Consider the following 27867-nt stretch of genomic DNA (forward strand, 5'->3'; position numbering starts at 1 on the left):
CTTGAAGTCTTCAAGAGCTAAGAGAGAAATCAGATTAAAGATTCTGAAATTATCAGGTTCACTGGTCCATGTATCTCCATTAGCACTATTAGCTGTGCTTCACTTACTGGCATGCCTCTGGCTCTTTATCTTCCATTGACAGCCTACTCATGTTGAGCCAAAAGCCTGACACTTCTCAAGTCATGAATTTTACATCTAGAGAGGACATAATGTGTGCGTATGTGTGTGTAAAAAATGTGCGCATCAATGATAACCTCGCTGTTAGAGACAGGCATGCACTGCACACAATAAGTGGAAAATCATCTTTTTTTTTCCCAATTTCAGTTTAATCTCCACTTGATGCTATTTGTTAGAGAAGGGGAAAAGTAGTTTAGATAAAATCCTCTGGTCTAAATATGCTTAGATCCTTATCATTAAGTGTGGGCTCTTTTCACTAGTAGAAATGATGCAAGACTCATAGCCTCCATTAGGGATAGATTAAATACTTTACTGCAGATTGTAATCAAGAAGTTTTAGATTCAGGGATTTGGCAAGTGTCTGAACAACAGATAAAAAAAGCTGCCTGAACTAGGAAGTGATCCAGGCTACTTCCATTTCTCCATGCTTTGTTTATAGAGCAAGAGCAGAAGGAATCAACCAAAACTGAGCAAAAATCTATGTTTACATTTCCCTATTTATCTATGCTTTAAAAATTGTCTTAAGACAATTTTATGCTCAATTAAACATCTTAAAAAGCAGGGCCTGCTTCTTAATGCCCCGGGCAGTCAAAGATAAGAATGTTAACAATAAAGAACAGGTCTAAAAGAAAAAAATGCTCAGGGAAGCATTTTCGGTAAATGAAATAAGAAATGTTGGGATGGCCTGACTGCTAAATAGATTCAGTCATAAGTGTATGGAAGTACACTACTTGGCAGGGGAGAGTAACTTGTTAAATGTAAACTTATTATAATTATGGTAAAACACTTCTAAGCACTTATAAACACAACTAACAGGATAATCTTTCTCAAATATTATTTTCATCGTGATCCTTCCTTGCCTAGAAATCCACAGGGGTTCCAAATGACCTTTCTGACCAAAATGCCTCAGGCCCTTTCATGTGAACTGGACTTGATGACCTCTTGTATCCTTTCATCTCAGAGATTCAGTGATTAATCTGCCCAACATTCAACCTGATTACTCAGTAAGAAAAAAAAAATTAAAGCACTAAACTGGGAGCCATTAAACTCACTGTGTTAGTTTGGAAAGCCACTTCTCTCTAAGACTCAGTTTCTCCATTTGTAAAATAAGGAGATTGGACTAGGGGACATTTAAATTTGCTCTCAGCACTGGAATTACTTCACTTTCATCCTCATGACCCCTTTTCCCCTGACCTACCCCCAACTTGCTCTTTCTATTTCCATGCCTTTATTGACAGTGGCTAGAAGGTCTATACTGTGCCTGAATCGATCATTTCTTTTAAAGGATTCATCTCCTTCGAGCACTGACCAGGTGTTCGATTTTATTCCCTAAAACTGTTGAACAACTTGTGTTTCCCAATCTATAAATTCCTAGTCACCTACATTTTTGCCTTCCTGCCTCAAATAGATTATAATTTCCTTGAGGGCAGAGATTCATGTCTCTTTTATGTCCCTCATAGTACCTACTGACCACTTCCTGGTCTTCTCCTTACCGTGGACCTATTTTCCTACTATCTCTTCTCCCCACCTCCGCCAGAAACTTGGACTCCACCCTTGGCTAGCTTAGTCGTCTTATCTTGTGGAGCCTAGGCCTCCACTGGAGGATGCTTCAGGACCCCAGAAGTCTGCTCATCATACTCCAAACACAGGTAACCTCCTCTCCTTCCTCATCTTCCCTTTGCCAGTATTCCTTTACAAGTTGTCTTCCTTCATTAGAATGTAAAACCTTTCAGGGCAAGAGCTATCTTGCTTGCTGGTATTTCTATCCCCAGAGCACAGCACAATGCCCGACACATAGCAAGCACTTCACAAATGCATTATCTGCTAAGTATGTATGCATGTGTGTGTATATAAACATGTGTGTATGCCTGATCTTCACTATACAGCTAAAATATTATACATATAACATTATAACAATGTATGGTTTTTATTGCTGCAGACCTATAATTTCGTTGCGGAAGTCAACTCCAGATGAGAAAATTACCTTAATCAGAGTAGATCAGCAGCTCTGCCTCAGTTTAGAATGTTAGAGTTTTCTGGGGTACTAAGAAGTAAGTGACTTGCCTAGGGTCACAAAACTTTTGGCAGAGGTAGGATTTGAACCCAGGTCTTCATGATGCTGAGGCCAGCCCTCTATCTCCTCTGCCACCTTGCCTCTCTAGCTTTTTATACAACATTCAGTTACATAATCAGTGTTACAATCAGTATAATCAGTGGGCTTCTTTTATTTAGATTCAGCTGAATGGTGTACACATTATATTTAGTGAGTCTGAATAAGTTCAAGCCAATAAGTTCACATACATGATTAGACTAGATTCTCCTAGAATTCCCTGCATCTTACAGGAAACTCAAGAGTTCATGAAATATAGAAATCATTTACTTTGACTGGGTCTACACTTACTAGAGCACCGGGCCTGCAGTCAGAAAGATCTGAGTTCAAATATGGCCTTAGACACTTACTAGTTGTATAACCCCAGGCAAGTCACTTAACCTTATTTGCCTTAGTTTCCCCATCTGCAAAATGAGTTGGAGAAGAAAATGGCAAACCACTCCAATATCTTTGCCCAGAAAATGCCAAATGGGGTAAGGAAGAGTCACACACAACTGAAAACTACTGAACAACAACACTTACCAAGAGAAATGAACACATGTTACAGTTATTCAGACAATTCAGGCAAAAAAGTTTTCTGGTCTGAAGAAGCTAGGCAAATAATTCCATTCTCCATTTCAACTTTCATGCCATTTTACTGTGGTTCATAATTGGTTGTTTTCATTCATCAAATCTCATAAAGTTTAAGCCTTAAAGAGTTTTTCTCCCATTCCCTTTCTCTTGAATGCAGCTCTCATCAACTCCTCCCCCTTCCCTGAAATCGTAAAAATGACCCAGGACCTATGAATACCTTGTTTATTCATAAGATAAATGAATGATCTAAATGCTATTAAGAAAGAGGAATATAACCCTTGTGTCAAGAGCTAGGAAGTTTCCTTGACAACAAGGAAAAGACAATAGAGAATGTACATGCATTCTATGAATATGTAACATGAGTTTATTTTTTTCTTAAGACCTGTGGAAATGTATAAAGAAATGAGAAAAAGAATCATTTTCCAAAAGAAATTAAATGGGTAGCTATCAAAGGCAAAAAGAATTTTACATACATGAGGTACACAGAGCAAAACTAATGAATTTTACTTTTGAAATGCCTTAAATCAAAGCTGTATTTAAATTTTTTAAATTGTAGCTGATTGTACAGCTGATTTCTGTGCAAAATTTCCCATCAAACTGGTTAAACATGACATGATGAGATGAACCTTTAACAATTTGTTAGTATTAAATGACTTTTTGTAGTATTACTATTAAATGAATTTTTAATATAATTTGATTTTATTTTTGGTGGCAGAAAAATCCTATTTTTTTTAAAAAAGATTACAGTTAGCTATACAACTAGTGCAAAGCAGGACCTAAATTTTCCTACTCTGAAGAGCTCAGCTTGAAATGACTGCTCAAAAATACAGAAAAAAAAAGGTGTCCAAACAATTATTCAGTTCAAGTCAATGAACATTCATTAAGGGACTAATATGAGTTATCCATTTTCACAGGAGCCAGAAAAAGAGAAAATAGGCCTAGATTATAGGAACACAGACTCAGGTTAAATGGAATTAAAAGATTCCTGTTAATAGGGCACGACACTTTCTGTGGTTTGAGTTTGTTAGCTAAAGCAACAAACTAGCTTACAGTAGTTAAGAAATCTCTTTAAGACTTTTGCTTCAACATATGGAAATTTATTTTGCTTGACTGTATAATTGTTAAGGGGGGTTGATGTTTTGTTTATTTAGTTGGTTGGTTTTTTCCCCAGTAGGGAAGGAACAAGAGGAAGGGAGGAAAAAGAAATGTTTGATAATTGTGGGGTGGGGAGGAAATGAGCCAAAATGACAATTGTCTTTGATGTTTTTTGTTTGTTTTTTTGGACCTGACCAGTGATTTCATCTGTAGAGTGAGAGCTCTCCGTAGCATAGCAGATTAGGGCTTCTCTATAATTTGTCAGCATAGAGAATTGTTTGAAGCATTGAGGTTAAGTGACTTGCTCAGGGTCACATAGTATGTGTCAGAGGCAGGACCTAAATGGCTTAATGGATAGAGTGCTAAACCTGAGGCCAGGAAGATTAGAATTAAAATCCCACACCTGATGCCTACATAGCTTTATGACCAAATAACCATTTAACTTCACTGAGTCTCAGTTCCCTCATCTATAAAATGGGGATAAAAATAGCAGCTATCTCTCAGGATTGTTGTGAGGCTCAAATGAGCTAATATATGTAAAGCCCTATATAAATATTAGCTATATTGTGATTATTTTTATTGTTATTACTAATCCTGATTCCCAGTTAACCTATCTCTCTACAGTACTATGCTACTTTTATTCCCTGATATTTCTATTTCCATGCACAATGAAATCACAATGAAAACTCCATGCCCTGGGAGGCCATGCAGAATTGTGGAAAGAATACTTGCTTTGGAGAGGATCTGAGTTCAAATACGGACTCTCCCATTTACTACCTGTGCGATGTGAGAAAGGGCAAATCACTTAACCTCTCTAAGGATCAGTTTCTTCCTCTGCAAAATGAGGGGGTTGGAAAAATTGCACTCATGATTCCTTCCATCTCCAAATCTATGATCCTATTGTACTTTCCCTAACCCCAAAGATTCATGCCCCTGCAATGGACAAAGGCCTTAGGAAGACATGGATGAGAGAAAGAGGTTGCTCTGTCAGCTGGTGTGGGAAAAACCAGGAGGCTCCTCCTATACAATCCTTACCCTCACACACTCATATACTTCAAATAGTCAAGACAAATGGGGACTGTGTTCCTCCCTCCTACTTTCACCCTTTTATAACTTCTTTTTTCTTTTAAGGCAGATCTCACCTGGAGTGGGGTTGGGATGAACACACAATGTACTTTTGCCCCAAGCCTTCCAACGCAAAGAGACAGCCTTGGTCTGAGTTCCCTATAAGAGGTGGAGGGGCAGCCATCCTACTGAGAGTTGTTTAGGAACCCATATAATTATAGTCATTACGTCCATTTTAGAAGCAACATTTCTGACAGAGAAATTAAGAACTTGCTGAGACCACCCTGCAAATAAATGCAGAGACAAAACTCCAGATTGGCCTGTTTGTACAAAGCCATGGGGGTTTTGTTTTTGTTTGCCTTAAGATATAATTAAGCTTTGAGAGGATTATTAAGTATAAGCACCCTATGAAGAAGTTCTAGGTCAGTTACTTCATTAGTGCAAAATTATGAACTGCCATAACAGATGCGAAAGTACTTTGAAAAGTTAAAAGCTCTTAACAAGAAAAAATGGCAATATTCGTAGAATATGAGAAAATTAAGCTCAAGTCATTTGCAGACCGATGGGAGAAAGAATTACGGCTTCAGTAGAAACAACGTTAAGGCTGGCTGGCTAGACTCGTTTAATTCCTTTGTAATGGCTAATTAGGTTAAAAGATAAAGGAAAGTTCCTCCTTTGGTGTATATTCTGTAAGACTTGCTGGTTCCTGAGGGTCTAGGAGTATCTCTCTCTGGCTTACTCAATTCGCATTTATTAAGAGCTTTCAAAGTGCCAGGCAAAAAAACATAGCCCTTGCACTCAATACTCTAATGAGGATAATAATGTTCTCTCATATTCTCATGAAGAAACAACATTAAATAGCTATGTGCACATGTGTGTATGTATATATACTATGAATGGAAGATGATCTCAGAGGAAAGGCGTGAAGAGGGTTAAAGGGAAACAAGAATGGCCTCTTTATGATTTGAGCTAAGTTTTGAAGGGAGTCAGAGAAGCTAAGGGTCAGAGATGATGGTGCAGGGCACCTCAGTCAGAGGGAATAGTAAATATAAGTGCATAAGGTTGGGAGGTGGACTGTCATGTACAAAGAAGAGCAAGAAGGCTGGAGACACTGGATTTTAGAGGACATAGCAGGGGAGTAAAATGTAAGAAGATTGGAAAAGTAGAGCGAGGCCAAGTTGTGAGGGGATTTAAAAGTCAAAAAGAAGGACTTGCGATTTGAACCTAGAGGTAGTAGAGAGACACTGTACCTGAGAAAGAAATGCAGGAAAGCTCAAGAAATAATGAGTTTAAGGACATATGCTCTCCCTTTTCCCATCACCATTCAGGACAGCAGTTGGTAAGAGATAAGGCTCCTATTGCCCCATCTGACAGCTAAGCTTGAGAAGAACCAGAGATGTATTTGTGGATCTAGACTTAGGGAGCAAACTACCAATGATTTCCTCCTTTTTATTTCAATGTCTGTGCATTTTTCAAAGACCAATCTCAAGTCATTGGACTTGATCCTACCCATATTGATATATCCTACCTCTGAATTCCTATAGATTTCCCAGCCCCACAATTTGCATTGAAGTCTACAGCCTTGTATTTCTCTCTTTGTTCTCTGTATTGTTCTCTGTCCTCTCCCTTTAATTCTAAGGTTTTTGCAGAGAGGTATGTTATGCTTCTTTTCTCCCCTACCCTCAGCCTAGAACAGTCCTGCATTTGCAGTTCATGCTCAAATACGTTCAGATCAATTGATTATACTTTTACAAAAGAAGATTTTGAATCATTGTTTCGGAAGCTGGCAAGAGAACCTCTTCTTGCTAACATTTCAGTTTTATTCTCCTTCTCCAGGAATTCACTCACCACTGATGATTAAAAGGATGGTGAATTTTATTACACTTTCAAGACATGGCTTAGCAGATGTAAAGAATCAAGCAAAGTCAGTTTCAGGGAGAAGAGAGAGATTTCCCTTTGATGCAAGAAGAGAGAACAGATGTATCTATCTCATTACTAGGGGAGAGAGCATCATTTCACTTTTCACTTGTCTCCTCAAACTCCAATCGCATGGTGTCAAAACTTGATCTCTCTTCTAATTATAAAGTCATTTCCTAACAATTCTCTCTTTAACCTTCCTCATAGGTTCTATTTAATCACTAAAGTCACTCTCCCTTGTATGTTGTGAAGATTAATAAAGATTAACTGGAGATTTTTTTTCAAAAGAATGGTACAATAAAAATGATGGATAATCATTTAGAAGTGTTTCACAAAAGAGCTGGTAGACTTTCTGTCTGATAGAGTGACAAATTCAGGAAGTATGTATACTGGAAGAAGCAATAGATAGGAAATCTAGGGACCTGAGTTCTAGTGCCAGCTTACCTACTAAGGAGCTGTTCAACCTTGGGTAAGTCACTTTGAATTTTCCAGACTCAGTTTCTTTATATGCCAAATGAAGTGGTTGGGCAATTTAAACCACAAGTTTAATTCATTTACTTATTCTAGAGCAGGGATTCTTAACCAGTGATGCATATACTCCCTAAGGTTGAATTTCAGGGGACTGGCAATTTTGGGTAAGAAAAAAAATCACATCTTTATTTTCACTAATCTATGAATGAAATTTAGAATTTCTTTCAATTATAAATTTCTTAAAGTATTATTCTGAGAAGGGGTCCATAGTCTTTACCAGAATGCCAAAGGTTCTCTGATACACACACAAAAAAAGGTTAAGAACCTCTGCTCTGGATAACCTGCTCCCACATATGGAACTTCTCATTCCGAGACTGACATTATTCTCCTATCAGATTTATGACTAACAGAAGTGAAATCTCTCCACAGTTGTAAGTTACTATAAGTAAGAAAAGAGACACAGAGAGACAGGGCAGAGGGAGGGACAGAGGCAGAGAGAGAGAGAGAGAGAGAGAGAGAGAGAGAGAGAGAGAGAGAGAGAGAGAGAGAGAGAGAGAGAGAGAGAGGAAGGAAGGAAGGAAGGAAGGAAGGAAGGAAGGAAGGAAGGAAGGAAGGAAGGAAGGAAGGAAGGAAGGAAGGGAAGAAGGAAGGAAGGAAGAGAGAGAGAGAAAGAGAGAAAGAAAGAGAGAGAGAGAGAGAGAGAGAGAGAGAAAGAAGGAAGGAAGGAAGGAAGGAAGGAAGGAAGGAAGGAAGGAAGGGAGAGAAAGAAAGAGAGAGAGAGAAAGAGAGAGAGAAAGAAAGAAAGAAAGAGAGAGAAAGAGAGAGAGAGAGAAAGAGAGAGAGAAAGAGAGAAAGAAAGAAAGAAAGAAAGAAAGAAAGAAAGAAAGAAAGAAAGAAAGAAGGAAGGAAGGAAGGAAGGAAGGAAGGAAGGAAGGAAGGAAGGAAGGAAGGAAGGAAGGGAGGGAGGAAAAAGAAAGAAAGGAGAAAAAAGAAAGAAAAAAGAAGGAAGGAAGAAAAGAAAGGGAGAGAGGGAGAGAGGAGGAAGGGAAAAAGAATGGAAGTAAACCACCCCAAAACAAATCTCTAATGACATCACTGGGTCTCTCTTCCCACAGGGTAAAGAAAAACCTTTCTCAGAGAATGAAGCTACACTAGCTCCTACTGCTGTTGCTGTTGATGATGATGTTATCAGAGGCAAGACTGGAACCCAAATCTTCCTGATTCCAAGTCTAGGATTCTGTCTAGTATGTCACACTTCATTTTTAGATGTAAATATGTTCTTCATGATTACAAAATATTATGCTATAGCAATTCAAAGGACACGGTCATCTTTTGAGTCCTCTAAGGTTGGCTCATGTAAATATTCCTATTTTTTAAAAAATTAAACTACACAACAAAATGTTTAAATATTGGTACAAACCCAAACATTTCCTGTTCTTTTCTCTGAAAATGAAACCTTCAATTAATGTTACTTTCTATTCCTGAACCACCTCCCAAAAGCCACAATGTCAGAAAAAAACTTAACTGTTATGCATTGCTTAGGTACAGGAACCAGAATGCAGAAGAAATTAGTCAGAGCAAAATTATTCCTGACTCTTGCAAGTAATTATACCAATAAGCAATGTGGGAAAGTTTTAACACATGCAATTATCTGTCCAAAATGTACGCCAGTGAGACAGGTAAGACTACCTTGAAATATCGCCACTATTTAACATGTGGCTAATTTTACTTAAAAATCTGAATTTCTCCAGTCTCTCAGTTCTTTGTTCATAGTTTCACACCTACAGTGAGCTCAATAAAGCCACCACTTCATATCTAGCCCTCATTGGGCATGAAATTGCTTGCCAAACCATTGTTCTTCAATAAAGACAAGAAGTGACTAAGTCATACTCCTTTAAGTAACCATTAGACCACAGAACAACATTGCGCCTGTCATCTTTCAAGGAGACAATTAGCAGGCAATACAATTTCAAAGATGTTAACCAAACGAAACAAGGAAAACCACTTTCAAAAAGATTACTCTCACAAGAAAAAACCCCAAGGTTTTTCAAGCCATTTCTTATTCCTTCTGAGTAACATGGTGTCTACAGTAGAAGAAATAAATAGTCCTGTGAGGTTTAATCATCTATTTTTGCCTATTTTGCTCTCTATCATAGTATGCTTCATTCTATAGCTTTTTGTTTCTTTCAGGAGAATAGGCATTTTAAAAGTATACATTTAGTAATAAAAAAAAGGCAGTTGTTTTTCATGAATTAATGGCATTCAAGGCTGAGGATGAATTATTGTAATATATGTGTGTACATATATATGTTGATGGTGACCACTACTTAAACAAAAATATTTACAAGGAAAAAAGAAAGAAAGAAAAAAACCCAAGGAAGATAGGCCTCATAAGAAAGACCACAATCTGTAATGGAAACATTTACTTCAGGAAATCACTGGGTGATTTCTCGGTAGAGTCAGATTGTATTTGTAAAATTCATTTGACAATTTTGACTATATTTACAAATTATTAATCAATCACTGACAAATTGCTGAGGAGTAACATCTATATACCTATGCACTCTATTATAAAATATATATTTTATGCCAATAAACTCACATATACATATATATTAGAGGTGAGATTATTGGTGAATTACATATATCCTCAAGTGCTACTAACAACTCATTGGTTCAAATTTCAACTATTATCCTGCTATTTTTACATTTGCAATTAACATTTATCTAATATGATACTCTGATATATTTAATATCAGGTACTAATATAATATACTCTGATATATTTGATATCAGTAACATATAGTGACAACAACAATACATGCTAGCTGTGTGCGTGCATGTGTGTGTGTATATGTGTGTGTGTGTGTGTGTGTGTGTGTGTGTGTATGTGGTGTGGGTGTGTGTGAATTTCTGTGCTGACTTGCAATTCAAAGATGCCTGATTACAAAAACCCTTCCCCAAAGAATGGGCTGACCCTAGAAACAGGCTCCAGTTACCTTCATATGTTCACAAAGAAAACCTTTCAATACTTTCTCAGAACGCAGGTGTGCAAATTACTCTTGCAATAGACAGAAGTCATGTTTTCAGTAACCCCTGGACCTCTGTTAAACACCCCCTGTAGCATTTTTCAGCTCATAAAAGTTTTATGAGCTGAAAAGTTCCCTCAGTCTTGTGAGCTGCTAACCACAGTTGCCCTCCAGCCCCAGCACCAGCACCCAACTTGTTATTATGATCCGTTTGAGTAAGGGTAACATAAAAGTGTCACAAGTAGCATGTTTTCTTTCATGGCAGTGAGAAAACAAGATTGGTAGAACTAAGAACAGTGAGAAATGACAAATTCTATAGCGCAGTATCATTCACATCTAGGTCATATATCACTGCCTGTTTAGATTGCATAGAATATTTAGAGGTTGATTATATTAAGATGTTCTGGATTTCTACAAAGATCAATGAAACTCATAGTCCTATCATGTGATTTTACAGCCTGAAAATGATCTTTTTTTTATTTTTTTCTATTAAATAGGTTTTCCTAAAATGGTATACATCCCCCTTATAAATGTCACATCTACCTTAGATTTTTTTCTGTACAAAAAAAAAATTAATGCTTTGTAATATCATCAATTTTATTTCTGCTTTAGAGTTATTTCTATGTCAAAGATTGGTATAGCTGAACAATTATCTTAGAATAGAAAGCTGAATTTCGTACCAACAGCAGAACATATCTAAATAAACTTTTTCTTCTCAACAAAGGATCCCTGCTCTGTATTAAGGAGAAGAGCAGATTTGGGGAAAGAAATTAGTCAATATGCAGTACTTCTCTTTGTCGGGGTGACCAGGTGATGTTTTTCCTAGTGTTTTTCCTGATTTTTTGTCTCAATGATATTTTCAGAACAATTTTCTGCCTTTTTTTTCTAAAGGTGGGCATGAGAGGAAATGACTGTTCCTCTTTCCCTGGATTGAATCCTTCAGGATGTTCAGCTCATTCACTGTTCACTTATAAATCCTCACCTTTTGCTGTGAGCTGCCTCAGGGCTAGCTGAGATGCTCAAACATGCTATTCTGCCTCCTCTTTTATCTCAAGCCTTAAAATCCTTCTACTGTAGGAAATCACTTTTTTTCCTCCTCATTTTATAATCTGGTCTTCCATCACAAATTTAAGAATTGCCAAATGGTACCTTCCTTTTTTTTTTTTCCAGTCACCTTACCTTAAAGGAACTTTTGTTTGTTTTGGTCTGATCTTGTAATTTCAACATGGTAGGGAAATCCACTTTCCAATGCAGGTTAGCATCTGTTTTGAAATTTATAGTCTTGGGGGCAGCTAGGTGGCGCAGTGGATAGAGCACCGGCCCTGAAGTCAGGAGTACCTGAGTTCAAATCTGGCCTCAGACCAAACACTTGACACACTTACTAGCTGTGTGACACTGGGCAAGTCACTTAACCCCATTTGCCTTAAAAAAAAAAAAGAAATTTATAGTCTTGGAGAGTGGCCTGGGGACACTGAGATGTTAAGTGCCTTGCCTAGAATCATATGGTAATTATGTGTTCAAGGTGAAACTTGGGTCTAGGTCTTCCTGATTCTGATTCCATCTCTCTATCCACACCTTGCAAGCAAACTTAAAGTATACACTTACAAATTAGTTATACAAATTAAGTAGGGGGATCTACATATGCTTCTAGGCCACAAATTAGATGATAAGAGTTAGCTTCCCATCCCCCTCCCCATCTCAATTCCACAAACAGATTCTTTCTTACTTATGTGGCAACCCTTTCTCCATCCTGAATAATGAAGAAGCAGGCAAAAGGTAGGAAGTGTAAACTTGTTCTCAAGAGAATTTAGTCAAGGGGAACAGGAATTAATATGATCCCTAGCAAAATCGTATTTCCTACTCTTGTTCTCTTTAAATTGTCATTCATCAAAGAAAAATCAAAGCACCAATGGTAATGGCAGAGCCTACTCTAAAAAAAGTCTATTATGAAATTATTGCCATATGATTCCTCTCTAGACCACTGTCCTGACTCTCTGACCTTTCTCTTCCATGCTATGAAAACGTCTTCACCCTGGAAAGTTCACTTCACTCCTGAGATTATCACACTGAACTATATACTCTGCCCTGTGGCCTCTCCCGATTCACCAGTTCCTCTCACAACCTTTCAGGCAGAAGGCAAGCAGTCATATGTCTTCTTTCCTCTCCAGTCTGAACTCTACATTTTTTGAACTTTTTCTACCATGACTCCAGTTCAGGTACCTTCTTTGCCCTCATTCTCACTCACCAACAAACTTTTTAGCTTGCTTTTACATGTTGTCTTTCTCCATTAGAATGTAAATTCCTCAAGATCAGGTACTTGTCTTTCTTTCTATTTGTATTTGTATTTCTCACACACTTAGTCCAGTGCCTGGCACGTAGTAAATTCTTAACAAATGCTTATTGACTTAACTGGACTTAAGAGTACAAAGACACATAACAAATGAAAGACAAGAAAATTTAGATTAATGCTGTTCTAAAAATAATTATTAATTCCAATGTATTCTCTCTCTGTGTCTCTGTCTCTCTTTCTCCAGATAAAGTTATAGATGCAGCACGCGCACACACACACACACACAGGAGGGCAGCAATGGGGGGAAAGAAAAAGAGTGAGAGAGAGAGAGAGAGAGAGAGAGAGAGAGAGAGAGAGAAAAGTAAATTCCACAAGTTTCATTTCAGATGAGGAGTATTTATATTTACATATTCTTTTCTCATATAGAAGTATAGAAACAACTGGACAAATGTGCAAGGATTTTGAAAATTTCTGCTTGAAGTTTCCATTATGACCTATGTAAACATACAGCTGGCCCATTGCTTCAGTTACCATCCACTTCTCACAGTAGGGAATCCTGGCCACTTTGTGAGAAAGGCATTATTACTAAGAAATCAACCACTGTGATCAGCATCTCCAAGCAGCAAGCAGTTAAACAATGCACTTCCTAAGCATGATATTCCTCCAATCCGCCAATAATCTTCCAGATCAACATAGAACTGTTAATAATTATCTTAGTTCCTTGTCAAGATTTTTATCTGTAACCTGATAACTTCCCTGATCTAAGGAAATCTGGGCAAATACATTAAACCATATATGTAGTACACTCACAACTCCGTTATTGGGTGTAAATGGCATCGCACACTTATTTTGATGAGAATGTCACTTTCAGTAATTGGACTTATAGATACTATTCAATAGAAGGACCTTTAAAGAATTATTTCTGAGAGGAAAAGAATATATATATATATATATATATTCAAGCAGACTTAAAGGTGTTACAAACACACAAAGAAAGAAGACAAAGTTTAAAATGTTCTGTGTTACCATTTAAATACCAGGTTATTTAGGAATCCAATGAAGCACTAAAATCACCACCAGACCATCTAGTTTAGGTTATTTGTTACTAGTCATAAATAAAAATTATAATATTGTAAAATGTCAGTACTGTATCCATTTCTGTTCTGTATACCCACTGAATACAAAGCTACATACATACATACACAAGGACATCAGCTAAAAAAACGTGTTGAACTAGCATTAAAAAATCACTTTTAAACCACAATTTCCATGTAGTACTTAATGATATGACCCAAAACTGATTACAGTGAACCTGCAAAATTCCCCACAAAGAACACTCCAAAATGAGCTCCAGATTCTATCTTTGTATGTGTGGACTCCATGAAGATCCAACACTTTTTTAGCTGTCCAAACTGTAAGTGCTGATGTTAATAATTACAGACTAATGGAATGTTAACACAGTCTAAATGCTACACTTAAGTAGTAATGATGGAAGGACACTGAAATTAAAACACTGGGTTCCACATGTTTTGAAATGATGTATAATAGATGATTTGGTTATATTAGATGACAAAGCGAGTTTCTTATGGCCTTCAAAATCAAATTTTATCAAATATTCTTCCAATGTACTATCACCATCTTCCAACATACCACTTAGTGCAACTATATGTAACTAAAATATCATTTTCATGACATATTTCACACTCCAGTTATCTTCTAATGGCAGCATCTGATATGTTCGTGTTTCAAAAAATAACTGTCATGGTAAAAATGTGGATTGCCTTGAATGGCATGTGTAGAAAGAATAGACTTACCTGTCTCGTTGCCTGTGACTGTAATAATATATACATTTATATCAGGGCGGATTGTTTCCCTTGCCTGAGGCTCTGAAGTAGAAACTTCCTGAGATCCTAATGCATCTTTGCCTTCCTCAGCTGTGGGCTGTCTTGTTGTCTGTGCAATGGAAGAGGCACTTGAGGTTGTAAAATATTCTCTATCAATATCTGTTTCTAATTCTTTAGTTACCACATCATCAGGAGGAGTGGGTGTAACATGATATGTCGATTCACCAATTATTACCATGTCACTGGTTGTTTCCTCACCAGGTTCCCTATCAATTATCAGTGGTTTCTCTTTAGTGACAAAGGACTTAGAAGTTGAAGTGGAATGAATTCTGTCTAATGAACTAAAGAGAGTAGTTACATCACTTGGCATGGTGGTTTTCACTGTTGCAACTGCAGTGAGCACAACTGTTTCAGTGCCTTTGGGCTCTTCTAATAATCCTGAGCCAACCTCTGTATAATCTTGGGAGGTTTCCTCTTTTTTCCCAGAAGTTGTTTCTTCTGTTCTCCGAGGTACACCTTCTGTAGTGAATGGGCTAGAAGGTGATCTGGATTCCCAAGTGGAAGGACTGCTAGCCCTTCTTTCAGATTCTTGTTCAGGTCCGGGACTTAAGTGCCCTTCCAGCGTAGTGCCGAGGGTCACTGTTTCCACTTCAGTCTTCACTTGGTGCTCAGTCACAGAAACATAACGTGGGTGAGATGTACTATGCTCTGTTGTTCCAACGGTAATTTTAAAGACTGGAACTTGCTCAGAATCTGTCACCAACCCATCTTCAGAGGTTGGATATGCTGATCCATCAAAGTCATGCTCATCAGTGTCCTTTGCTTGTGGAGTTACCAGTACCTCCAAGGAAGGGGTGGCCACAGAGCCAGTGGCAAACACTGGATGTTCAGTAGGTTGTTCTTTCTCAGAAACAGGGAGCTCAATGGGAGTTACTTGTGTACTTTTGCTTATTGTTTGAGTGGTCTCTAGAGAGTGAGTTGCTTCAAAAGGGGTCTGGTCAATCAAGTGCACATCGTGGGTGGCTTTACCTTCTGATGAAACAGAAGGAATTAAAGACACTGTTTGTGCAGCTTCTACATGAGCAGGAGGCTCCTGGGTGCTGCTACTATAATTAACAAACTCTAGTCCTTCCCCATATACAGTTTGTGCAAATTGATGGACAGTAGTTACTGATTTTGGTGTGTCCAAATCTAGCCCTTCATCAATAGCACTCCCTTCCATGGTTGTATCGACAACTCCCTCCGTGGGAGAATATTTAACAATTGATTCTTCTTTAATGCCTGTTTTAGGAGTTGAATGAGAACTCACTGTGAATTCCTCTTTGTCTTTCCAAGATTCTTCTGTGAACTCTGCCATTGGTCTTTGGGTAATATCTGTTGTAAGAGGAAAAGTTCTTCCAGTTTCAAAATGCTTTTCAGTTGTTCCTGAAGTTGTAAGTAAGGCAGTGGGCAATGCTGTAGTGCCTATGTGTTCCGTTGATGCCAAAGGCTTGGATGTCATGCTATCTTCATCCAGTGGCCATTTGGATACTGTGATAACCTCCAGACTTAAAGTGCTGCTTGTGGAATGAACTTTGGTTGTACTTTCTTCCGTCTTTGTTATATCGGGAGGGCCATCTGTTTCTAAGCTGACTGGTGTACTTAGAAACTTGTCTTCAATGTCTTTTTCTTTTATTGGCTCTAAACTTATCTTTGCTGAGATTGTTGTTGCTACAGAAGCATCAAAATACTTGATCATTTCGTCAGTGTAGTCGGGGACATCGGTTTTCTCAAGAGAAGGCTTCATTCCAGAGAATTCTTCTTCCTCGATTCTCCCATAAAAAGGATCTTTTGTCATGTCTTTCTCTGTTTCTTCAGTAGTTGCTTCTGGCTTAGGTGTTTGTTCCCTTTCTCTGCTTTCTGTTTGCTGATCAGGATAAAGAAGTGTGGGTGTTCCCTCAACTAAACCCTGTAGTGCAGTAACATCTTGGGAGGAAGCAAAAAATTTGACTTCCGTGTGATTTTCTGATGGCGAAGGCGTGGACCCATATTGACCAGAAAAGTCTTCAGTCACCTTGCCATTGGTTTGTGTCTCTTCCCAGTTGTCTATGGAGGAACCTTCCTTGGTAGGCATGGTTACAGGTAAGGCTACTGTGACTGTTGTTATAGAATCAGTGTGCTCCCTCAGAGTGAGGTTACTCTCTTCTGAGATTTTTGACACTGCAACAACTTCTGGAACTTGGCTAAAAGCAAAGATGTTCTGATCAGGTTGAATAGTATATGTTTCTTCTTCATCTTCTCTTGGAGTGAATTCATAGTGATCTGTAGGCCCTAATCCAGAAATAACAACATTTGTTGGCCCTTTTTCCGTTTTATTTCCCATTTCTGTGGATACAACCAGAGTCCCGAGTGTAAAGGACTCCTTTACTGGAGGATGCTCTGAAGCTTCTACATATGTTACCAAGGGCCCCACCTCAATTTCTTCCTTTTGGGTAAGCACTTCTTGTGTTTGAGCATCTTCTGTGTTCCTTTCCCACAAGTCAGTGGCATGATAAGAGGTGACAGTTTCCTGTTGGAGCACTCCATTTCCTGAGGAAGTTGGTAACAGTAAAGAAACTCCTTCTTCAATTTCAGATATATCTGGTTTCTCCAGTGGTCCTGATGCAGATGGTGTATATTCCATATCCCACAGCCTTTCTGTACTCCCAGCTGTGGAGTTGCCTATGGCAGCCTCAGGTTGAGTCGTGACCTTTTCAAACTTCTCCTCAATCACTCCAGGTGGAAGAAATGCGATTTTCTGTTCAATATTCACTATTTCCCCTATTGGAGGAATATTTGATTGAGTGACAGGTAATTCGGTGATTAAAGGGATGCTGGGTGTAGCTTGGATTGGTATTATTTGTGGTTCCTTGGACAAATTGGGTGGTGCAGTTTCCACAGGGATATTCAATTGGATGGTTGTAGCCTCTGATATGTTCTGTTTAGCTAGAAAGATAATTTCAAAGAGTAAATTAGATAAGCCACTGATTTCTTAAACAGGATTCATGTTTGCCCGTCTGGTGTTTGGGATAGGGGGAACTAAAATCTACGCCCCAGGTGATCCAAAGACAAATAATCATGCAGATGAATATTCAGTGTTCATAAATCAATCCATTATTTTATTTGGCAAAGGATGATTTTTTATTATCCCTGAAGTATGGCTAAGTTAAGAAAAATTAATAATTTTATGACTTTAAGTAATTGGGATATCACAAAAAACATTGCAGGTATAAATATTTGGCTACGTAGAGTAAAACAAAACACATACACTGGGAGTCACAACAGCAACTGAAAATCTAGTTAGAGGATTTTGTACTATCTTGCCAGAGTTGGGTTAAATTTTTGGGCCCAGGCTTTGTACAATCCCCCACCCTGTGGCCCAAGCTGAGAGAACTGTGCAGGCAGCATGGAGCCTCCTGGGAGAGGGAGTGTCTAATATTACTGAAAAACAAAAAGCCACATCAAATGTAATTGAGTTACTAATAAATAGCTAGATTGTCCATAATCTGGAGATTTTGATAAAAACAGGATATGAAGTTGTTATTTTTTTTAAATAAAGACTCTTTACTGTATTCCAGGTGTTTAAACATTTATCTTCATCTTCCTGTGAACCGAAGCATAGCTTTGTAAATGGTCTTCTTGCATGTTAGCAAAATGTTTCTGGAACATTTTGTCTGACATTTGTTACATCTCTGCCTTTGTTCTGCACTCGGTCTTAGTCTCACTCATGGGGGCTATTTCCAGGCTAACTTTAGCATAAAACACAAATGTAGAACAGGAAGTAAAATACCTACATGGTATATTTTCAGCTTATAATTACAAATCACCAAAAGAAATCTTGAGCAACAGTAGGAGTGTGTTTAAGCAATAGAAAATAACACATCATCATAAAATGCTATATTGCAATGCCTCAAGTTTTACCAGCAATTGACTGAACTTTCCAAAGGAATGTAGTGTATGAATGTGGATGTAATATTTTACACAGGACTTCGCAGCATTATGGTGAACAAGGAGGTTAGAATTTGGAAAAATTGGAATTTTAACAATCAATGACTCATCACACCAGGGGAAGGCTATTGTCAGGAAGTCAATGGTACTCTATAAGATTCCTGTAGAATTAAGGTCTAATTAAGGTTTCAGAGAACACCTCTCTCAGTGATAATAGCCAAATTATTATTGGATTTGCTTTGTAATAGGCCCAAGATCATTTTACAGAAATAAATATGTGTTGCTATTGTCTATCAAAGCTTAATGATGAACATAGCCTATCTTCTACGCTATGGACTAAAATTGTAATGGGTTCTTCATTATTGATGGGCTATATGGTATCAGGGACTATTTTTCTCCTGTGCATTCTAAAACTATAGATTCATCATTTTTGTAATTAAAAAACATCTTCAAAGTCTATTTATACAAATCTCTGTTTAAACATTATTGGATCCTTGCTATTTGTGTTTGTTAATATTAAGACATGAAAAAGATTAGGGTTTTTTTAAAAACAATAAGTTAAAAGTGAATCGCTGTTTTCTTTTGTCTTCTTTGATTTGGGGGTTTTTTTAAATTATCATCATATATTAATTTATATAATATATAGTATATAATATAATCATTTATTCATTTCTGACTTTCATACAACTTCTGGGTTATATCTATGTACCTTACAATTTCTCATTTAGCTCTATCTGGATTCATCTTGTGAGTTTTCATATGTCAAAACACATTTCCATTTCAAATCTCAAATTTATCTTTTTACTCTTTTTGGAGGGAAAGGCAAAAAAATAGATATGATAGGTTCCTATGATAACATCATGAAAACATTTAGCAACTTGGCTCAGGGCATATTTTTAAATGCTTAATGGTATTTTAAATTAATGAATTATTAATAAATCATGGTACTCTTTTCCTCCCTAGTGTCTTTTTTCCCCCTTTGCTACTGAAATTAATTTAAGGGGCAGTAAATGTGGGTTTAGAGTCAATTCAGAGGTCAGGGAGTCACATACTTCTGAATTCTAACTTTGCCTGCTACCAGTTCTCTCTGGCAACATGGAAATGTCTTTATGTTGCCTTGAAAACCAACAGCTCTGTCAGAAATAAGTATTGTTCTAAGCTTTGAATGTGGCCTTTTCTACTTCTATTAAATTTTGAAGTAAAATCATCCCTTCCAAGGGCCTCATTGCCACATCCAGCCTTAAGTGAGTTCTTTTCTTTTTCAAAATAAGAGGCATCCATTTTTTTCAAGACTGTTCCAGAGGAAAAACCTTTCATCTAAGTGTGTGTGAATGTGTGTGTGTGGGGGGGGGGAGGTTGTCAACAGCTGAGTCAGATCACAGCACAGTTTATCTGATCCATTGTACAACCTAAGACAACTGAGAAACTAAATTAATTGTATTTTAAAAGTCAGCATAAATAACCACATAAAGACATGGCATAAGAAGAGATACTTCATGCCTAAGCAGATGCAGAATGTGCAAAGGTAGAAAAACAGTGACATATAATTATACACATTTCCTTTCCAAGGGGGAGTTATAATGGAAATGTGTTCTTTTAGCAGATAGCCACTCATATTCTCTCAATTTCTTTACTAATGAAGCTTATAAAAAGGCAACTTGTCTTTTCTTAAAGGTTCCCTTCCACAGCCTTCCACACAGATGTTTCCTATTACTGAACTTGTTGCTCTGTGTCCACCAGCCTATCTTGTTTTGTGCTTCTGATGGGAGACATGAAACAGTGTTTCCTAATAAAATCTAAAACTCTATCAGCAGTATGAGAGTAAATTAGCTCACCAGCAGCTGCCTCACATCAAAGGCAAATCTGCATTTTAAAAAATGAATTGTTTGTGTTACAGACAAATAAAAGGGATTGTTATCTGCTTGTTTCTAATGAGGTTTCTCAATTTTTAGAGATATCTTCTTATCCTCAGTGATTATATTGGGCTACAGATCAGGCTCTTATTGCACAATGTTATTTAAATACTATTATCAGGAGTAGTTGTAAAACAGGGGAGATATGTACAAGGAGTTCTCTAGAAATGCATTTAGACCTATTACAGGTGAAGGCAGGAGCCAGAATTATCCTTGGATGTACAAATTATATAAGCCTTTTAAAGTTATTTGACAATAGATAGAAATTGTCAGAAAGAAACAATTTCAGTAAGTTCCATAAGGATAAATATAAAGGAGTCCACTTGGGATGGAAAAAGAAACTCCCCATAACAAATGAGGAAAGACTGCTCATGCAGACAAACAGCAGAAAAAGATCTGGGGGGCATAGTGGCAAATCAATTCACCATGGGTAAAAATTTAACACCATTGTTAAAAAAAAAAAAGGCAGCAGGCAGATTACCAGGATGCCTACATAGGTAATCTTTCTATTATGCACAGCACAGGTTACACTTTTACTAGAGTACCATGTTCACATCCTAAGGATGTTGTGAAAAATTTGGAGACAGTTCAAAGAAAGATCATAAAGATGATTAAAGACTTACAAAATAAGACCTCAAAATAAAAGAACTTTTTCAGCCAAAGGCTGGAGGACAATTTAAGGCGAAACTTCAAATGTATGTAAGTTGGTCACCAATTATTCTCTATCCTCACTGAGGATAAACAACAAGAAAAATAGGCTTAAACTACAGCATGAGAGTTCTAGGTTAGATCAATGAAAACCTTTTCTGTTCATGGCAGGACTTACAGAACACTAGAATGGATTACCAGAGAAAGAGGGTTATCTGCTTCTCTGGAGGTCTTTAAAGACTTTTAATGATGTGACTCCCATGTGTCAGCAGTAGGCTAAGGGTCAATCTGAAATTAGAGATATGTGCTGGAGGACTTTTAAAGATCATTTGCAACACCTGAGTTTTATGACTCTTTTTAAAGACCTAATCACCTTATTGTCAAGAACTAGATTGTCTGAGTCAGAAACAGCTTGCTAGACCAGTGAGGTTAATTTTATTTTATTTTACTTTTAATGGATATCTAAGTTTACTCATGGAGGGAAAACATTTAGGGCACTCTATTTTATAAAGATACTTATTAATATGTTTCCAAAATCCATTCCCTTTTTAGAAAGCAATAAAAGTTATAAAGTCCATTTCTCATTAGTCATTCTGGGTGGGTTTTTTCCATTTTTTTCACAGGGAGAAAGAAGGTCAGTAAGTCATACCTATCTTTTTACAATCATTAGAGATGTAGCTTACCACATATTCTCAACGAAGTGTATAATGCCAAGGGAGACAAGGACACAATGATTGTTTTGCTTGACAATTAGCTGTAAAAATCTTGATCACTCTAGCTAAAGTCACTCTTGGCTGAAACAGATGTTAACTGTGGCTGATGATCACAACACAGACAATACTGCCTAACTTTTTACCCCTCACGTTTGAGGTTACAATCTTTCACATTTCACACAAAGGACTCTGGTGGCAGCATGACTATCCGGGGAAAGTAGACAACAATCACTAAGGATTTGAGACAAATTCCCTGAATCTTTGAAATATGTCAAAAATCACTTCAAAAGTTTATATGAAATGGGGGGGGGAAATAATTGACATTATATAACATCTAAGGACAGGTTTTTCACTCCTATCTATATACTTAGTCCATTCTTCATGGAAAAAATGTTTGAGGATCATGGGAGTCTATTTATGAAACCAGTAGAAAATTACAACAAAGCTAGCCTCTAGGTTAGCTGAGCAGATCATAGAATGAACTCAGTGTTCCAGCTGCAAATCATGAATATATTCCATTTACCATGTTACATGAACTTGAGAGATGCCTCAAATGAAAACTGAGCTTAATATGTCAAAGTTCATTGGATTTTAGATTTGATAGGAGTAGTTCTGTCTGAAGGGAAGGCCTTCTCTATGGATTGCTGCATGCTTTTAAACTGTATTTATTCACAAATATGGGCAGGGAACTGCTTTGATTTTAATTCACGTTGCGGGACGGGGAAAGTTTGCCCTGAAGAACAAGTCCTAGTCATTTTTTTTTAATCTAATGTCAGGTCTAAATATTAAAAAGTATATTCAAGCATTAAAGCCAGGCTGTCTGGGTAATTCTGCCCCTTCACCACTCTTCTTCACCCCACCCCCATTCCCTCTGCCTTCCAACAACCCCAATCTGTTTTCTCCTTAACCATACGAGTAATTCAATCTAAAGCAGGCTTTAGAGCCCGAAGTACTTTGATAATCATTGTTGTGTGAACCTAGTCTGAAGAAAGGAATGTCTCTCTCCTTTTGTAAATACAGGGTTTGTTTTGAAAATGATTAAGAGCGACACCTTCCCTGACAGAGCTCAGTTGCTTGAGTGCCTGTGAAAAACTAGTCTTCCCATTGGCTCCTTGCTGATTGGCTGTCTTGCTTCAAGCTAAATATACAACATGTGGCTTTAACACTCAGAAAGTTTAGTCAGTGGGAACTGAACCAGCCTTTTGGCAAGAGGAGGAGGCAACCTAGCTGGGATACAGCAGCATGTGACATCACTCCTTTCCACTACATGAACATCTGTTCTGCAGACCTTAGGAGCTGGGACTACCTAGTTATCTCAACTTGGTTTCTTCCTAGTCACTGAGTAATGCCAATGTGTTTCCAATTTAAGAAATTGCTGGTGTCTTCAATTAATGCGTTCCATACTTCTTTGTTTTTATTTTATTTCACTGCAGCAAGATACACTGGAGCCTCATTATGATAAAGCTAATGATGGTATGAAATAAAAGCAGAATGGGGTTCTGCCTTTTTTATTCTCTACAAAACAGGCATAAGCTCTGAGGTCAGCATTATAGTGAGGTGCCAATGTAGTAATTTGTTCAATTAAGTCTTCATCTGCTTACTATAGGATTTATTTTCGTAAGAATAGACCTATAACACATGAACTGAGAGTCAATGAGAAGTTTTCAAAGATCTAAGAAATTTGAATAATTATCTAGTTAAGGTTGAAAATGTGTATTTGCAACTACTTTTAACAGAGTAGGAAAAAATGTAAGTATTGGATTTAGCCTGTTTACCTAAGACTTCACAAAAAAAAATGTTCCAATGACATGTGTAACTATAGAATTGTTTATTGGGAGTCATTCTATTTTTTATTAGTCATATTCTATTTTTAAGGTAGATAATTAGGGATTTATCTACTCAATTTTTTGTGAATTATAATGTCATTTTATTTTAGGAAGTTCTAGTTACTCACCTAAAAATTACTTCCATTAAAATTCCATACCATTTGAGATAAATGATCAGTCCAGGAAACTCCATAAACAAATAAAATGGAAAGGCATTAACTTGGCCACATGTTGCCTCAGCATCACAGCACCAACAATTTCCCAACCTGGAGAGTTATCCAGAAACATGGGCTGGGAATCTAAGGCATGACAGGCCACAGTTAGGACCTTAAGTTGGCATTTTCTCCTCCTAGCCATAACTTTTTTGTCCACCTAATGTTTTTATGTTTTACTCAGTTACTGCTATTTAACTATTTCCTTTCCAAAACTACTATAATGAACCATTTTCCCGAGTAGGACACACGAAATGGAATCTACTACCATGGAGAAAAAGCTGTCTTCAATTTATAACTTTGACTCACTCTTCGAATTCATAATTAAAAAAAAATAAGAAGAGACTTACGTTTAAAGCAGTAGGCATCAAATTTGCTATCAGGTAAAGGGAAGCCTGTCTGGTTCTCAAAACGATACAGGGTTCTCACCCCAAGTAAGCCACCTCCACACTGGGCCCTGGCCACAGTCACGGGGTGGCGCACACTGGCATCTGACAGCCAGCCATAATCACATTTGTCATATCCACTTCTCCAGGCAGCATGTAACTCCCCCACAGTAGCAAGTCGGGCATCCTGGTTGGCACACTCTTCTTCAGCCTCTTCAAAGGTGAGTTTGTTGGGACCCGTGACATGGAACACATCACCTAGGAGAAGGTTCAAAGAAGAAAATTAAAAGCTAGGTTTTTACTTCTCTCATTCCTATGTTGAGAATATAGTAGGAAAAGATTAATTCTAAGGCAGGGGTTACATTGTAAAAAAAAAAAAAAAGAAATTATATGACCAAGCATGAATATTGCAGCACTTTCAAATATAACAGTGAGTTGACATCACATCGCTAGGGATAGGGACAGAGTTGGGGTAAGGAAAGAGATAGAGATGGGGATGAGGATATGAATAGGGGTACAAGTAGGAGTAGGGATATAGGGGTAACAGTGGGGATAAGGATAGTAACTGGTCCAATAGTTTCACTTGTATAAGGAACTCCACAGTGCTTCCTCTATCAATTCAGATCAGCACCTTTGCTGTAATTTATATTAGACAGTTTCCTAGGATGGATTATACATCCAGCATGTGTCCAGATCTTCCTGGCTTTGAAACTAGCTCTCTAGTCATAATGCCACACTACCTCTCATTATTATAGAAATGTGTTATTATCATTATTATTATTAAATCTCCACCAAAGTCCTACTTCTGGACCGCAACATGACCTCCACAGGTCCTTTCCAACTTAACACAAACTCTAATAGGTTCTAGTAAGCTAGGAGGGCTTAGGGCACAACCCTATATCAGATGACACATCTATCTCCTGAGCATCAAATTAGCTATTTTCTGCAAGGTTCCTCCCCAGAGACTAGCCATCCAAGGACGAATATTTTTGGTCACAGTAACTCATGAGACTGTCTACTAAAGCATGGAGAATTGCAGTCTGTGTGAGTGAAGAAAGTACTCACATATCTGATAACATGGATATTTGAAGTATTATTAAAAACATGTATAGGTCATTTAGAATAATTGAATAATAACGCTTTTGTCCATACAAAACTTCATTATGAAAACTTTATTTGCATGTAAAGCTATTTCCATAGTCATAGAAAAAGCAAATTATTCCATTGATTATAACAAATTTTATCCAATGAAAAATACTTTACATGTGCTCTCTCTGACTCCTGTTCATGTAAGTTATGCCCTTAATGAAAGGACTTAATTATATACTGTCAGCATTATAGGAAGGCAAAGGAGTGCTGACTTCCACTGTAGCTTATATTTTTACACTTTTTTTTCTGTTCTGCCATCCAATAGTAATTATCTGTCAGTTACTTATTTCAGGACTCCCTACTGCACTTGAGACATGTCAAACAACCCAACCCCTCAAGCCAAATGGACCTAAACTCCCAAACAAAACAGTGCAGGAAATGATCCCAGAATTTGGAGAAGGAAAAGGATGAAGGTAGGAGTTAATGACAGCTTCCTTCTTTCCCTATGAAGTGAGAGCAATGGTTTTTATTTGTTGATTCATTGAAGAGAAACTGGAAGTTAGCTCCATTTCATCTTCAGTTCTTATAGAATATGTTTTCTGGCAACAACAACAGTAAATGACTTTATATAGAACTTTCAAGCTCACAAAGTGCCTGGCAGGCATCATGTCATGTGTTCAAGGTATACATAATTACCAAATCCTGTTACTATAGAATAATTTGGAAATTTTCTCGAGTTTATGATGGAAGTTAATCTACAATAGGTAAAATAGATACTTAATCATAATTCATATGAAAAGTATACATTTCATGAAAGAATTTGTGTAGCTGAAATGTTGAATCAGACAGAATTAGAGACAACCATAGAAAAATTAAAATAGAAGGGACAGAAAGGCAACATAAAAATAGTGAATAATAAGCAAGAGAAAAGATGAGCCTCCCTGCCTGGAGCTCCCTTCTGATGACTATTTCCAATTTATCCTCTGTATAGCTTATTTATGCATAGTTGTTTGCATGTTTTCTCCCCAACTAGACTGTGAGCTCCTTGAGAGGAAGGACTGTCGTTTACCTTTCATTGTATCCCCAGCTCTTAACACAGCGCTTGGTATATAGTAGGTGCTTAACAAATGTTGATTGACTGACTGACTTATTGAAAAGCTATCCAAATTGTCCTTCTAATGCTGATAACACTATGGTCATTGATGATCTCCAAATATGTAGCCTAATAGACAATTTGGGCCTGATGAGCTCTGGTGTAATCGAGCTCAAAATATACCTATCTCAACTCACATGAAGGAAGATTTCTATTTCAAAAGTAACTATTTAAATTGTCAATGAATAGTCTTTCCCTTCATCCACTCAGTATTTGTTTTAGAAAGATAATGACAAGCAATATAGGAGAGAGGGGATGGTCCCAAATCTGCATGTCAGCTTTAGTGTAATTATCTCAGTACAAATCTCAAACTGTCCCCGATCAGACAGAAAACCTTGATTGTTGCCTGACATGTGAATAAACCGGGTGTTTGATAAGATTTTTGTCTGGAAATTATTCAGTTTGGCCCTAAATTATGAGCTATGTTGTAAAAGCAGACTATCTGTTGTTCACACTGCTACGTGAAGCTGGAATGTAGTTGTGTATAGAATTTGTGTAGTAATGTGGCTCCTGAAGTAGTTATGGTAGACCTAAAAGGTTTTTAATGGGTACAGCACAGGCAGGGAGAATAGTCACATGGGACCTGGAGAGTGGCAGCAGCAGCAGTGGCATTGTTAGCAACAGCACCCACTGTGTGCCACACACTGTGCTAAGTGCTACTATTTCATCTGATCCTCACAACAGCCCTGAGCCCATTCTACAGATGAGGAAACTGAAGCCAAAAAAAGGTTAAGTGATCTGCCTAGGGTCACACAGTAAGTGTCAGAGGCCAAAATTCAACTCAATTCTTCCTGATTCCAGGTCTAGTGCTCTACCTACTGTACCATCTAGCTAGACATCCTCAAATGTTTTCATTTCACACAAATATTTCAGCATGATGTGGTTATTAGAAGAGAGAGTAGATGTGTGGTTTCGTTGCTATAGGAAGCTTCCTGTGTTAATGCAGATTCACACTTTTCCTGCACCTTCTAGTCTTCAAAATTTGTCTAGGAAACTCAGACTAAAGGACTTCTCTTATGTCACAAAGCAAATATGTGTCAGAGATGGGGCTTGAACCCAATTGGGTCTTCTTAACCCCAAAACCAACTTTATTTCCACCATACCACTTGGTCTATCCTATCACCAATGTGTCCATATTCAACCAATCACCCAGTCACCAAGGGTTTATTAAGTGCCTTCTATATGCCAAGTATCATACTAGGTACCACCAGGTCTACAGAGACAAAAGTGAAGCAGTTTTTGGCCTCAAGGAGTTTACTTTCTAACAAAGAGACAATGTATACATATATAGGTATATGTGTATGCACATACATAGCTGTGTGTATATATAGAATATGCCAAATATGTACAGACAAGGTGTTTTAGGAGAGAGGAAGATATTGGCATTGGGA

General features: G+C 37.5%; 1 protein-coding gene across 2 annotated transcripts in view; it reads right to left on the reverse strand.

Moving 5' to 3' along the window:
• VCAN (versican) overlaps nt 1-27867 on the reverse strand; it is a 137146-nt gene that overhangs the window by 63593 nt on the left and 45686 nt on the right. The window contains exons 6-7 of one of the 2 annotated variants that reach the window (XM_021007938.2): nt 24199-24492; nt 14541-17534 (exon numbers count right to left, since the gene is read on the reverse strand). In XM_021007938.2, the coding sequence (XP_020863597.1) occupies nt 14541-17534; nt 24199-24492 (3288 nt within the window). The remainder of the gene's footprint in view (nt 1-14540; nt 17535-24198; nt 24493-27867) is intronic. The other variant, XM_021007946.2, reaches the window with a different exon arrangement.

Source organism: Phascolarctos cinereus, unplaced genomic scaffold (genome assembly GCF_003287225.1).
Source record: "Phascolarctos cinereus isolate Bilbo 61053 unplaced genomic scaffold, phaCin_HiC Scaffold_4;HRSCAF=312, whole genome shotgun sequence".
NCBI lineage: Eukaryota > Metazoa > Chordata > Mammalia > Diprotodontia > Phascolarctidae > Phascolarctos > Phascolarctos cinereus.